Source organism: Galeopterus variegatus, unplaced genomic scaffold (assembly GCF_000696425.1).
Source record: "Galeopterus variegatus unplaced genomic scaffold, G_variegatus-3.0.2 Scaffold1180, whole genome shotgun sequence".
Classification (NCBI taxonomy): Eukaryota; Metazoa; Chordata; class Mammalia; order Dermoptera; family Cynocephalidae; genus Galeopterus; species Galeopterus variegatus.
In genome coordinates this window covers 262,692-276,954 of record NW_007727291.1, presented here as the reverse complement: position 1 = coordinate 276,954, position 14,263 = coordinate 262,692, and the positions used below count along the sequence as shown (strand labels likewise).

Here is a 14,263-nt window from a genome sequence, read left to right as displayed (position 1 = left end):
TCCGCCCCTTCAGTTCCCGTAATTCCCGCGACCCTTTAGGACCCAGCCCTGCGGGACGTTCCCTTGAGCCTTCGTAGTCTGTTTCTCGGTCCTTCCCAGTCTGTTCCGTGTTCCCTGGTAGTTCTCGTACTGCACGGCCCTGAGCTCCCCGTGGTGTTTCCCCCGTTCTTCACACCTCCTCCCGCCCCCCAGGGCTCTTGCGAGTCCTCGGGGCTGCCTCAGAACCTGCCATGATCCCCCGGGAACGCCACAGAGTTCCTGTGAGCCTCCCTTGATCACCCGGGGACCTTCAGAACCTCCTTGGAGCCTCCGTGATGCCTCAGGGCCCCTCAGCACTCGTGGGGCTCATGTGATCTCGTGGTAACGTTCAGAGCCCCAGAATACATCGGAACTTCCTGTAACTACAGACAGCCCCTAAGAACAAACCCATGGGGCTCCCGTGATCCCGCTGGTCCTTAGGATGCCTCGTGGGGCTCCTGTGATTCTTCAGGACCCCTTAAAATCCTCATGAGGCTCCCGTGATCGCCCAGGGTCCCCTGGAATTCTCTTGGGGTTCCTGTGGATAAATAAGGTGCCTCGAATTTTCTGTCATCCCCCAGGACCCCTCAACTCTTTCATGGGTCTCGTGATCCCGCAAGGTCCTCCAGGCATGAGGAGCTTGGGCTTCTTTCAGAGGGAGGGCAGGAGGCTAGAGCAGTGGTCCAAGTGGAAGGAAGTGAGACTGGTGCCCGGCTCAGGCAGGGGAGATGGACAGGGCGGGATGAGGCAGAGATTCCAGAGGCAGAGGGTTTGGGGGATTAAGAGGGCAATGACTGGCACTGGGGTCTGCCCCTGTAATTGGGTGGCTGTCCCCGCATGGCGAACTCAGAACGGGCGGTGAAGGAAAGACACTGAGCTCCCTTGTGACACAGAGTGAAGTAACTGGGGACAACCATAGCAGTGTGCAGGAGTCAAATGCTACCTGAGCCTGTGCCTCAAGACCAACAATTGGGCTGGAGTCAGACCTGGAGTCTCCAAGGTAGAAAGACCATTGAATATCTAGAAATATAGTGTATGCTCAAATAGGAAGACCTGGGGCAAAGTACAGAGAATTCCCACACTTGGAGGGTTGTTAGAGGTAAAATGTCCTAAAATAGCAGTAATGTGGTAATAGCTTATTGGATGTTTTCTGTGTTACAACCTCTGTGCTAAGAGTAATTTCATTTCATCCCCAGAACAACTGAGAGAGGTTGTTGTCATTATTTTAGTGATAGACGCAGAGACTTGAAGAAGTAAGTAATTTACCCACCGTCCCCACAGCTTAAAAGAAGTGAAGCTGAGATTTGAAGCTGAGCTCTTGGATTCAGGACCCATGGGTTTCTCTACCCCATCCCCCTCCATCCTCCCAGCAAAGGTTTCAACCTAACAGTCCATGGGTCAGACTCAGCCAACAAACATGTTTTCTTTGTCTTTAACTTTATTTCTGAAAATGTGAATTACTGGACAGTTAGTTCCATGTAAACATCTGAGATTACAGCTTATCTTGAAAATGAAAGTTTTTAATTTGGCAACCTTTGGCAGATATTCCCTGACAAACACCATCTGGAACCAATAGCAACTGTTTTTAGACAAATTGTAAGTTCCCAGTCTCCACTAGGCCCTCTTCTCTTACTTACATGGCCTGCCAGAACCCTGTGGACATTCTTTAGGGGAGAAATTTTCCAGCATCCACAGAGTAATTAATATTTATTATGAACTCCCATTTACCCATCACTCAGCTTTAGTAATCATGAACATTTGGTCCTATGTTGTTTTTTTCCTGTTTTTTCTTTCCTAATATATATTTTATATATATATATATTTTTTTTTTTTTCTTGGAGTAATTTAAACAAATCCCAGATGTCATGTTCTTTTCCCATAAATATTTGAACCCTTATTTTTAATAGGTAAGGACTCATTTTGTTACATAACTACCATGCTGTTATCACACATAACATTAGCAGTCATTTCATAATATCATCTAATACCCAGTTCATGTTCAGATATGATCCCTGAGTATTAAAAAAATCTCTTTACTAGGCCGGCCCTTGGCTCACTCGGGAGAGTGCGGTGCTGATAACACCAAGGCCACGGGTTCGGATCCTATATAGGGATGGCCGGTTTGCTCACTGGCTGAGCGTGGTGCTGACAACACCAAGCCGAGGGTTGAGATCCCCTTACCGGTCATCTTTTAAAAAAAAAAAAAAATCTCTTTACTGGTGGGCATTTGAGTTTGGAACTTTTGGGTGACCATTTTGCTTTAAAGAGAAATAAGGAGGGGCAGTGGGCAGGATAAGAGAGAAATCAGGAAAATATGGCATAAAGGATGCTAAGAGAAGAGAGTTTGTAGAAGGAGAAAGTGGGAGCCATGCTTTGGATTTAACAACATGGAAGACATAACCAGGGAGAGAAAGAAACACGGAGCAGATGTGGTAGATGAGATGCATTAAAATTACAGCAAGTACTAAACTTCTGGCGGTGGATGGTAGTGATTCACAACCATGTGAATATACTTAAACCCACTGAACTGTACACTTGAAACTGTTAAAATGGGCCGGCCCATGGCTCACTCGGGAGAGTGTGGTGCTGATAACACCAAGGCCATGGGTTCGGATCCCATATAGGGATGGCCGGTTGCTCACTGGGTGAGCGTGGTGCTGACAACACCAAGTCAAGGGTTAAGATCCCCTTACCAGTCATCTTTTAAAAAAAAAAAAAAGAAAGAAACTGTTAAAATGGTAAATTTTATGTTACGTATACTTTACCACTTTTTTTTTTTTTTTTTGGCGGCTGGCTGATGTGGGGATCCGAACCCATGACTTTGTACAGTACAGTAAGGCTGTACTCTAACCAACTGAGCTAACCAGTCAGCTCCCAATTTTACCACAATTTTTTTTTTCCTTTTTGTCATTTTTTACTGACTGGTAACGGGATCGCAACCCTCGGTGTCGCGCCCATACCGGGGACCGGCAACGGGATCGCAACCCTCGGCGTCGCACCTGCACCGCACTCAGCGAGTGAGTGGGAACTGGTCTCCACATGGGATCCGAACCCTCGGCGGGAGCGCCGCCCTCTCCAGTGCGCCACCGGGCCGGCCCATTACCACAATTTTTTAAAAATGGAAAATAACAAGTTTTGCCAAGGAGGTAGAGAAAGTGGAACCCCTGTACGTTGCTGGTGAAACTGTAAAATGGTGCAGCTGCTGTGGAAAACAGTCGGGTAGTTCCTCAAAAAGTTAAACAAAGAGTTACCATATGACCCAGCAATTTCACTTATACATATATACCCAGAAGGACTGAAAACAGGTGTTCAAACAAAACTTGTACATGAATGATCATAGTATCACTATCCACAACAGCCAAAAAGTGTAACAATCCAAATGTCCATTGATGGATGAATGGATAAACAAAATGTGGTATATCCATACAATGGACTGTTATTCCACCATAAAAGAGAATGAAGTTCTGAAATGTACTGTTATGTGTATAAATCTGGAAAACATTATGCTAAGTGAAAGATGACTGTCACAAAAGATCACATATGATATGATCATATTTATATAAAATATCCAGAACAGGCAAATCCGTAGAGACAGAAAGCAGATTGCGGTTGCCAGGGACAGGAAGGAGGGGAGAGTGGGTAGTGACTGCCTAATGGGTACAGGGTTTCCTTTGGGGGTAATGAAAATGTTCTAGAACTAGATAGTGATGATGGCTACATGACATTGTGCATGTAATAAATGCCATTGAATTATACACTTTAAAATGGTTAATTTTATATTATGTGTATTTTACCACAATCTCTAAGAAAAGACAATAGGAGGAAAAGAATTAGCTGATGGGGCGAAGAGGGACAGGTGTCGAGTGAGCTTCCCTAGACCCTTTTCCAACCTGTCTCTGCCTTCCCCAGGCCTGGCTGGACACCCAGGACCGGCACTTGGGTCACTATGTAAATGGGAAGTGGTTAAAGCCAAAACACAGGAATTCAGTGCCTTGCCAGGATCCCATCACAGGTATGAGATGTCCCCCAGTCATTAGGGGAGAGAGAGGCATCTGTGCCCTCCAGCCATACCCACCAATGACACTCCATTCCCTTTGCCTATTGCCCTGTGGGCAGGAAACGCCAGTGTGGAGGTGGGGGCCCCTAAGATTTCTGGTTCCTCCTGATAACAGTCATCCTAATTATTGTTCCAAGTCCCTATAGAGGCTTTTTGAAGTTGCTGTCTACTAAAATCCCTTTCTTGCCCATGGGAGGCAACCAGAGCAATGACCAAGGATAAAACTGAGACCCAGAGTGAGACACAGACTTGGGCCTGTGCCTGGCTCCAGAAGTCTCAGTCCCCTCCAGTTCTGACATGGGCTGTCTCCATCTCTTCTCCCATCTGGGTCCCCCCACTTTTCTCCCCAGGAGAGAACTTGGCCAGCTGCCTTCAGGCACATGCAGAGGATGTGGTAGCAGCCGTCACGGCAGCCAAGACATCGTTTGAAAGCTGGAGCAGACTCCCTGGAGCCGTTCGGGCCCAGCATCTGACCAGGTGATACAGCTGAGACGTGGACCCTGGGAGGTGCAGAGTGACATCATCTCTCAGCATCCATTTGAGACTGTGATGGAGCCGTTCGGGCCCAGCATCTGACCAGGTGATACAGCTGAGACGTGGACCCTGGGAGGTACAGAGTGACATCATCTCTCAGCATCCATTTGAGACTGTGAAGAACAAATAATCTGTTTCCCAATATCCCACTGAATCAATTGGCGGTTACAGCTCATATGCATTTAGGACTTTAGTGGTCAAAACATCCATTTCTAACTATTCACTGGGGCTGGTAGTGACAAAGCCTCTGTTTCTCAGAATATTCCTGGAGCTCATTGGAGCTTCATTTCTCATTAGTTCACTGGGGTTGGTGAAGCCTCCAAACCCATTTTCTAGCTGCTTTGGCAGCAGCTAGACACTAAGATTCTATTGCCTAAAATGCAGTTGAGATTAGAAGCTAACACTGAATTTCCCAATATCTTTGGGGGTTTATTGGTGGCCATTACCTTTACACAGCACTCTCAGGGTTTGTTTCCCTGACTACATTTCCTGTAAATTTTTGGTGTTCCCTGTTCCTGGTAAATGGTAGGGATGCCCCAGGGGCTCATGGGAACTATAGGTATATGGTGCATTCCAGGACTCTGTCAGGTCAAGGGGCACTGAGAAATGATCACCCCTCTTGCTTTCTCCACAGGCTGGCCAAGATGATCCAGAAGCATCAGCGGTTGCTGTGGACCCTGGAATCCCTGGTTACTGGGCGGGCCATTCGAGAGGTTCGAGATGGGGATGTTCCACTGGCCCAGCAGCTGCTTCAGTACCATGCAGTCCAGGCACACACCCAGGAGGAGGCATTGGCAGGCTGGGAGCCCATGGGTAAGAAACAGGAGTCCAGGACCCATCCCCTCCTCCTGCATGACACAGCACTTCCAACCCCATTCCCCTCATTTTTTTTTTTTTTTTGGCAGCTGGCTGATATGGGGATCCAAACCACATTACAAGGCTGCACCCTAACCAACTGACCCTCTTTTATTTTCTTGCAGGAGTAATTGGCCTCATCTTGCCACCCACGTTCTCCTTCCTTGAGATGATGTGGAGGATTTGCCCTGCGCTGGCTGTGGGTAAATGATGAGCTGGAGGTTCTGACTCTTGGGTCTGAGGGAGGAAGGAATAGGGGCCTGTACTGCTGGGTCTGAGGGAGGAGGGGCTGGAGGCTTGGCCTCTTGGGTCTGAGGGAAGAGGGAGCTGGAGGTCTAGACTCCTGGGTTTGGGGGAAGAGGGGACTGGGGGCCTAGACTCCCGGGTCTAAGGGAGGAGGGGACTGGGGGCCTGGACTCCCGGGTCTAAGGGAGGAGGGGACTGGGGGCTTGGACTCCCAGGTCTGAGGGAGGAGGAGACTGGGGGCCTGGACTCCCGGGTCTGAGGGAGGAGGGGACTGGGGACCTGGACTCCCGGGTCTGAGGGAGGAGGGGACTGGGGGCCTGGACTCCCAGGTCTGAGGGAGTAGGCACCATGGGCCTAGACTCCCAGGTCTTTGAGCTGTTCCCCTTTCTTAGGCTGCACTGTGGTGGCTCTCGTGCCCCCAGCCTCCCCAACACCTCTCCTCCTGGCCCAGCTGGCAGGGGAGCTAGGCTCATTCCCAGGAATCCTCAATGTGATCAGTGGCCCTGCTTCCCTGGGGCCTGTCCTGGCCTCCCAGCCTGGAGTCCAGAAGGTGGCCTTCTGTGGAGCCGTGGAGGTATCTTCAGGGCAAAGAGTGGGGCAGGACAGGGCTGGGAGCCAGGAGGCTCCTTTCCCAGCTGAGCCTAGCCGGGGTCCCTCAGGAAGGACGTGTCCTTCGGCGGACTCTGGCAGGCAAGGGGACTGAGCTGGGCCTGGCACTGGGGACAGAATCACTGCTGCTGATGATGGACACAGCAGATGTCGACTCAGCCGTGGAGGGCATTGTGGATGCAGCCTGGTCTGACCGCAGCCAGGTGAGACCCGTGCACTTCTGTCCACTTACATCCTGGGGACCGCCCCTGTCTTTCTCTAACCTTGGCATCCTGAGTCTCTGTTCATTTTAATTTTCAGTTCTTTGGACCCTAAAACTCTGTTTTTACACCATTGTGTGTCCAGGACTCCTCCCCTCAAGTTTCCAAATCTCCTTGTCCCCGCCTTTCCTGGTCTTGGACAGTCTGGGGCTCTGTGTCCCTTGTTCTTAGGACTGTCTTCATTTTTCTGAGTATCTGTGTCCCTAGTTTTCCAACCTTCATCTTCACCCATTGGATCACCAACTTTCTGTAAATCCACATTCTCCCCCGGGTTTGGTCCTCAGCCACTTCTCCACAATCCTCCTCCATTCCTGAGTCTCAGCCCTCCATGGGGACTTGTCTTCCCCACATCAGCCCTGAGTTTGCCCACCCTGATGCTCCTTTTCCTAACAGGGGGGCCTCAGGCTCCTCATCCAGGAGTCTGTGTGGGATGAAACCATGAGGCGGCTCCAGGCACGGATGGGACGACTTCGGAGCGGCCGAGGGCTAGATGGGGCTGTGGACATGGGGGCCCGAGGGACTGCTGCATGTGACCTTGCCCAGCACTATGTGCACGAGGCCCAGAGCCAGGGTGCACAGGTGATCTGGAGGACATAGACTGTGGGGTGCTGGGGAAGAAGGGGCCTGGAGACCCAGTTCCTGGGTCTGAGGGAGGAGGGGCTGCCGGTAGCCTGGACTCCTGGGTCTGAGGGAGGAGGGGCTGGGGACCTGGACTCCTGGGTCTGAGGGAGGAGGGGGGCTGGGGACCTGGACTCCTGGGTCTGAGGGAGGAGGGGGGCTGGGGACCTGGACTCCTGGGTCTGAGGGAGGAGGGGGGCTGGGGACCTGGACTCCTGGGTCTGAGGGAGGAGGGGGGCTGGGGACCTGGACTCCTGGGTCTGAGGGAGGAGGGGGGCTGGGGACCTGGACTCCTGGGTCTGAGGGAGGAGGGGGCTGGGGACCTGGACTCCTGGGTCTGAGGGAGGAGGGGGCTGGGGACCTGGACTCCTGGGTCTGAGGGAGGAGGGGGCTGGGGACCTGGACTCCTGGGTCTGAGGGAGGAGGGGGCTGGGGACCTGGACTCCTGGGTCTGAGGGAGGAGGGGGCTGGGGACCTGGACTCCTGGGTCTGAGGGAGGAGGGGGCTGGAGATAGACTTCTAGATCTCTTTCTTTCTCTCTAGGTATTCCAGGCTGGCAGTGTACCCTCAGACAGCCCATTCTATCCCCCAACCTTGGTCTCTGACCTGCCTCCAGCCTCCCCGTGTGCCCAGGCAGAGGTGAGCCCCTTACGGTCCTACAGATCCTATTTCACCTCAGCCAGACATGGACAGCAGCACTATACCTGCAGAAGGCCCTGGGTCTCATGGCTGCCAACTGCTATAGGCTCATCCCCTAATGGGTGGGGTATTAAAGGGAGGGGCTGGCCAGGCCACCTGAGCTCCCCCATTACCACTTCCAGGTGCCGTGGCCTCTGGTTGTGGCCTTCCCTTTCCGCACGGCCAAGGAATCCCTGGCCATGGCCAATGGGACGCCCCGGGGAGGCAGCGCCAGCGTGTGGAGCGAGAGGCTGGGGCAGGTGCTGGAGCTGGCCTACGGGTCAGTCAGTATGAAGGGCGGCCCGTCAGAATGGCCCAAGCTTCTACTCTTTCCCTCAGTCTTCATGTCCCCCTTTTTCTTTGACTCACCCCCCCTGCCAACGTTCTGTTTTTCTCTCTCTGATGTCTCCATCTCCCCTGGCAGGCTCCAGGTGGGCACTGTCTGGATCAACGCCCACGGCCTCAGAGATCCTGCAGTGCCCACAGGTGGCTGCAAAGAGAGTGGGTCTTCGTGGCATGGGGGCCCAGATGTGAGTGCACACGCCCTGCCCCCATCACCACCCCTGCATCCCGTGACACATGCATCCCACTGTCTACCCTGCATTCTCTTGACACTGTTCCTCTCACAGGGTCTATATGAATATCTGCGGCCCTCAGGGACCCCTGCCCGGCTGCCCTATCTTTCCGAGAATCTGAACTATGACACCTTCGGCCTTGCTGTCCCCTCAACCCTACCAGCTGGGCCTGAAATAGGGCCCAGGTGAGTGGTTCCAAGGGCAAGGTGGTCTAGGGGTGTGAAATGGGAGAAGGAAAGTTGTGTCCAGTTCCACATGGGCTGGAGGACTAGAGGGAGGCCCATTAGAGCCACCTTGTGGGGTCCACAGGTCCTGCTGACTCTTGCTTTCTGGGTTTTATGGCCTCACACATTCCCCCACCCAAGCCTGATGAGAATCTCAGTACTGCTAAATGAAGGTCTGTGCTCTTCCAGAGACTCATGGGCCTAGGAACATGGGGTTCCCCCAGATGCAGGGGAGCAGGAGTTTGAGGTCCCCCACAGGCTCATGGGAGCTAAGATAGTCTATCCAGTGGGGTGGAGCCTGGGGTCTGAGAAGACCCAGGACCCCCACTCTCATGCCTCATCCTACTCCAGCCCAGCACTCCCCTATGGACTCTTCGTGGGGGGCCATTTCCAGGCTCCTGGGACCCGGAGCTCCAGGTCTATCCAGGATTCGGATGGCAACCTCCACGGCTATGTGGCTGAGGGTGGAGCCAAGGATATCCGAAGTGCTGTGGAGGCTGCTCACCAGGCTGCCCCTGGGTAAGAGGGATCACACATGAAAGCCCAGGGATTATGGGGTAGCCGATAGGGCAGCCTGGGACCCCCAAGGCTTGGTGGGCTATGGGGCTTAGGATCCTAATTTAGGGACTGTAAGCAGAGTTGGGTATCTGGGAAAAGCCAAGACTAGGATACCATCACCCAGTTTTCATTGTCTGCCCACAGCTGGGTGGGCCAGTCTCCAGGGGCCCGGGCGGCCCTGCTGTGGGCCCTGGCAGCTGCCCTGAAACGCCGGGAGCTCACCCTGGCCTCAAGGCTGGAGAGGCAGGGAGTGGAGCTCAAGGCTGCCAAGGCAGAGGTAGAACTGAGTGTGAGGCGACTTCGAGCATGGGGTGCCCGGGCCCAGGCTCAAGGCCACAGCCTGCAGGTGAGAGGGGTCTGTGGGCAGGTGGACAGGGCAGGCAGTTGGGGTGGAGGTCAGAGCAAAGGCTCTGGAATGAGCCGGGCTTGGGGTCCAGGCCCAGTGCCACCACCTCCTGGCTATATGATCATCAGCAAGTAGCTTTACCTCTCTACACCTTGGTTTCCTCATCTGTATAATGTGCATACAGCCTACTCAGACTGGTATTTTCCATATTGTGGTTAGTGACCCATTACTGGGCCAAATCAATTAGTGGGCCATAACCATAATAGTTCTTTGTTTTTTGTTTTGTTTTGTTTTTTATTGAAAACATTTATTATGACAAAACATCAGAGCTATGTGACAGTAAGTCACCATAGGCTGGTAGGTTTGCATAAGGTTCTGTTTTTTTTAACAAAGAGAATAGGATAGAAAATACAGAGTGCATTGCACAGAGTATTGCTTCATATGGATTTTTTTTTCTTTTTCTTTTTTTTTTTTTTATAAGATAACCAGTAAGGGAATCTTAACCCTTTTTTTTTTTTAAAAAAGATGACCGGTAAGGGGATATTAACCCTTGGCTTGGTGTTGTCAGCACCACACTCAGCCAGTGAGCGAACCGGCCATCCCTATATAGGATCCGAACCCATGGCCTTGGTGTTATCAGCACCGCACTCTCCCGAGTGAGCCACAGGCTGGCCCCTGGGGATCTTAACCCTTGACTTGGTGTTGTGAGCACCACGCTCTCCCAGGTAAGCTAACTGGCCATCCCTATATAGGGATCCGAACCCGTGGCCTTGCTGTTATCAGCACCACACTCTCCCAAGTGAGCCATGGACTGGCCCTTATATGACTTTTTTGTTTCATTTATATATACATAATATGCAGTTAAATTTATGTACTGGGTTGATGTCACATGTATGGTGGGGCCAATGAAGGGAGCATGAAGATTCAGCCCTCAGACAATGCCACAGGAACACCCAGGAATAGAGATAATAGAAAGCTAGCAAGTCACTTGACTTGGGCCTCTGTGTCATCCTCCATAGATGGTACACAGTTGTACAATTTTACAATTGTATCAGCTTCATTGAGTTGTGAAAACTAAATGAGTTAAGTACTTAGTGCCTGACATATCGCCAAGGACTCAAAAAATGTTTGCTTATGGCTGGCCGATAAGCACATGAAAAGATGCTCAATATCTTTAGTCTTTAGAGAAATGCAAATCAAAACCACAATGAAATATCACTATGCACCTATTAGTATGGCTGCAATTTAAAAGACTGACCATACCAAGTGTTGGCAAGGATGTGGAAGAACTGGAACATTCATGTACTGCTGGTAGGAATGTAAAATGGTACAACCACTTTGGCATTTTCTGAAAAAGTGAAACATAGTCCTGCCATGGAACCGGGCCATGATTCCTAGGTGTTTACCTAGATAAAATTAATTCCTAAGTTTTAACCCAAGAGAAATGAAAGCATATATCCATACAAAGATTATACACAAATATTCACAATAATGTTCACCATTATTCCTAATAGTTAAAAACTGGAAGCAACCCAAATATCTCTCAGTAGATTAATAGCTAAACAAAATGTGGTACATGCATACAATGGAAACTTACTCAGCAATTAAAAGAAGTGAATATGCCCCAACACAGATGAATCTCAAATAATTATGCTGAAAAGAAGCCAGATTTAAAAAATGCAGACTATGCAACTCTGTAGCTATAAAATTCTAGAAAATACAAATGAATCTCTAGTGAGAGAAAGATCAGTAGCTGCCTGAGGACAGAGAGGGCTCAAATAGGGGCAGGAGGAAAAGGATCACAAAGGGGCAGGGAATGGGAAAAAGTTCATTATCTTGATTGTGGTGATGGTTTTATAGATGTATACATATTACACAATCTTATTACATGTACCCTTTGAAATATGTTCAGTTTAATGAATGTATTACTCTGTTTCTGTTGCTTATAACAATATACCTGAAAATGGGTGATTTATAAAGAAAAACAAAATTTATTACTTACAGTTTCTAAGGCTGGGAAGTCCAAAGTTCATCCAGGGGTCTCGCATTGCAAGATCATGAAAGGAGAAACAGCAGAGAGAGTAACCTGCTCATTCACTCTCTTTAAAGCCCTCAGCACCACGCCCCTGACCACCATTATTAATCCATTCACTACTGCACAGTCCTACAATCCAATCACCTCAAGGCTGCACCTTTCAATACCGTAATAGGATTCTCATCCTCTTAACAGTCATAGTGGGGGCTAAGTTTCTAACACATAAAACTTGGGAGACACAGTTCAAGCTTCAATGAGTTTTGGGGGATCATAATTCAATCCACTACAATGAATGTCAATTGTAATCAATAAAGCTTTTTTTGTTGTTTTTTTGGTGGCTGGCCAGTAGGGGGATCCAAGCCCATGACCTTGGTGTTACAAGGCTGTGCTCTAACCAGCAATAACCAACTGAGTTAACCGGCCAACCCAACTCAATAGAGCTTTTTGTAACACACACACACACACACACACAAACTCATAGGCCAGATCCTGAGCCCTCTGCACATATTAACTCATTTCATTCTACAAACAAATCTGTGAGGTAGGCACAATTATTATTCTTACTTTATTTTTTTTTTCTCCTTTTTGTCTTTTTTTTGTGACCGGCAACGGATCGCAACCCTCGGTGTTGCACCCGTACCACAGGACATCCAGGCCCTGTGGTATTTCGGATCTGCCCAGGTACCCTTTCTTTAGCATCTTCAGTGTCTTAAACTTCACCAACAGTCTCCTCCTTTTCTGAGACTATGGCTCTGTCTCCTTAGAATTCCTGATGCTGAAGCGGAGAAACTCTTTGGCAATATGGTTCTGAGGTCCTGCCCCTTTAGAGCCCCAGTTGCTAAGGAAGAGGATCTCCTTAGCAACAAGGGCCTTAGAGCCTGCCCAGCCCAAAGACCTAATCTCAGTGGACAATCCATTGCTAAGGTCCACACCCTAGCAATAGAGTGGAGGCCCAGAGTCTACCTTCTTAAACCTCCAGTTGGTAATATATGGGAACTTCTTGTCAACAAGAGCCTTTGGCCCCATTCCCTTGAACATGGGCTGCTAAGGGGGAGGAAATTCCCTAGCCTCAGGGCCAACCTCTTTTCCTTCAGTATCTGGAAGGTTTGCTTGATAGGAGCCAACTGTCATAGTAACAGAGCCTAGGTCAAGCCCTAGGCCTCTTTCAGTAATAGTCTTTGTTGCTAAGGAAGCAGCTGCTTAGCAACCAAGCCGTAGAAGTACTAATCTCACCCTCTCCCCATCCCAGGGCTCCCAGTTTGTGGAATGGGCTTCAGCAGGAAACCTCAAACCGGTGTGGGTGAACAGAGGCTGCCCTCAGGCCTGGGATCAGGAGACCGAGGGGGCAGGCCCAGAGCTGGGGATGCGGGCAGCACGGACCAAGGCCCTGTGGCTGCCCATGGGGGACTGATGACAGAGTGTCACCCACTCCATCTTGGACAGAGGTGAGATGGACCCCAACAGACACCAGATGCCTGGAACATTCCTCTTAATGGTTTCTTTGTCTTCTAATAAACTCTCTGACTAACCCTGGCTGTTCTTCAAGGGAAGGGAGGGAGCTACAACTCTGGTCTGTTTGTGGCCATTTGAATGCTGAGATTCAGCAGCCCAGTGTGTGGCTCCAATACAACACAGTGATCTTGAGAATCGCTGGGCAGGGCCTCAGGGCCTCTTGTCATCCGGCAGCTCTTGCTCTTTGGTTTTTTTTTNCCACCGGGCCGGCCCCATTATTCTTACTTTAAAGACAGAAAAACAGAGGCCCAGAGAGGTTAAGTAACACACCCAAGGTTACAGCTGGGGAGTAGCTGAGCTGGGACTTGAACCCAGGCGTGTGGCTCCAGAGTTCTGCACCCTTAACTGTCACCTGGTTGTATTATTTTTGGAGTTTTTATAGTGAAGCAAAGGTGGGGATAAGAGGAAGAAGGACAGGCAATGGAGAAGGCCATGGGAGGGCAGTCAGGCTCCTCTGCCTCGCCCTTGACCTCCCACCTGTCTCTGCAGGTATCAGGGCTGAGAGGCCCTGTGCTCCGATTGCGGGAGCCACTGGGCGTGCTGGCTATTGTGTGCCCAGACGAGTGGCCTCTGCTTGCCTTCGTGTCCCTGCTGGCTCCTGCCCTGGCCCATGGCAACACTGTAGTCCTGGTGCCCAGCAGGTCCTGTCCCCTGCTGGCTCTGGAGGTCTGCCAGGTACAGTCACCTGCCTGCCTTCCTACCTGCTACTGCTCCCAGCAACCCCTGGGACAGCAGATGAAAGGTGCCCCAAGGCCTACAGCAGCTGGGCACTCACCCCACCCCCGTTGATAAACATGGTAGCCCAAGTCCCAACATCCAAGCCTTCACTCCTTGTAGACCCAATGCCCATTCTCTCCAAGCCTCAACCCTTCCCCAGTCCATGACCCCGGTTCCAGTCTTTTCAAGATTCCCATGCCACTCCCCAGATGTTCACTCCTCACTCTGCCCCCACTGGCTGCCAACCTTGTGTGTCCCACTCTCTCATCCCCTAGGATATGGCCACCCTGTTCCCAGCAGGCCTGGTGAACGTGGTGACAGGAGACCAGGACCACCTGACCCGCTGCCTGGCCTTGCACCAGGACATCCAGGCCCTGTGGTATTTCGGATCTGCCCAGGTACCCTTTCTTTAGCATCTTCA

At 50.8% G+C, this 14,263-nt stretch overlaps 1 protein-coding gene across 1 annotated transcript in view; it reads left to right on the top strand.

Moving 5' to 3' along the window:
• The first annotated feature begins 3,933 nt into the window (after positions 1 to 3,933).
• The window catches only part of ALDH16A1 (aldehyde dehydrogenase 16 family, member A1), a 17,953-nt gene continuing 7,623 nt past the window's right edge, over positions 3,934 to 14,263 (top strand). The window contains exons 1-15 of the mRNA XM_008575428.1: positions 3,934 to 4,030; positions 4,426 to 4,552; positions 5,244 to 5,422; positions 5,590 to 5,667; positions 6,103 to 6,284; positions 6,370 to 6,522; positions 6,973 to 7,158; positions 7,741 to 7,836; positions 8,019 to 8,155; positions 8,300 to 8,405; positions 8,505 to 8,635; positions 9,026 to 9,193; positions 9,377 to 9,578; positions 13,615 to 13,800; positions 14,118 to 14,240. Of these exons, the coding sequence (XP_008573650.1) occupies positions 5,254 to 5,422; positions 5,590 to 5,667; positions 6,103 to 6,284; positions 6,370 to 6,522; positions 6,973 to 7,158; positions 7,741 to 7,836; positions 8,019 to 8,155; positions 8,300 to 8,405; positions 8,505 to 8,635; positions 9,026 to 9,193; positions 9,377 to 9,578; positions 13,615 to 13,800; positions 14,118 to 14,240 (1,917 nt within the window). The 5' untranslated portion in view covers positions 3,934 to 4,030; positions 4,426 to 4,552; positions 5,244 to 5,253. The remainder of the gene's footprint in view (positions 4,031 to 4,425; positions 4,553 to 5,243; positions 5,423 to 5,589; positions 5,668 to 6,102; positions 6,285 to 6,369; positions 6,523 to 6,972; positions 7,159 to 7,740; positions 7,837 to 8,018; positions 8,156 to 8,299; positions 8,406 to 8,504; positions 8,636 to 9,025; positions 9,194 to 9,376; positions 9,579 to 13,614; positions 13,801 to 14,117; positions 14,241 to 14,263) is intronic.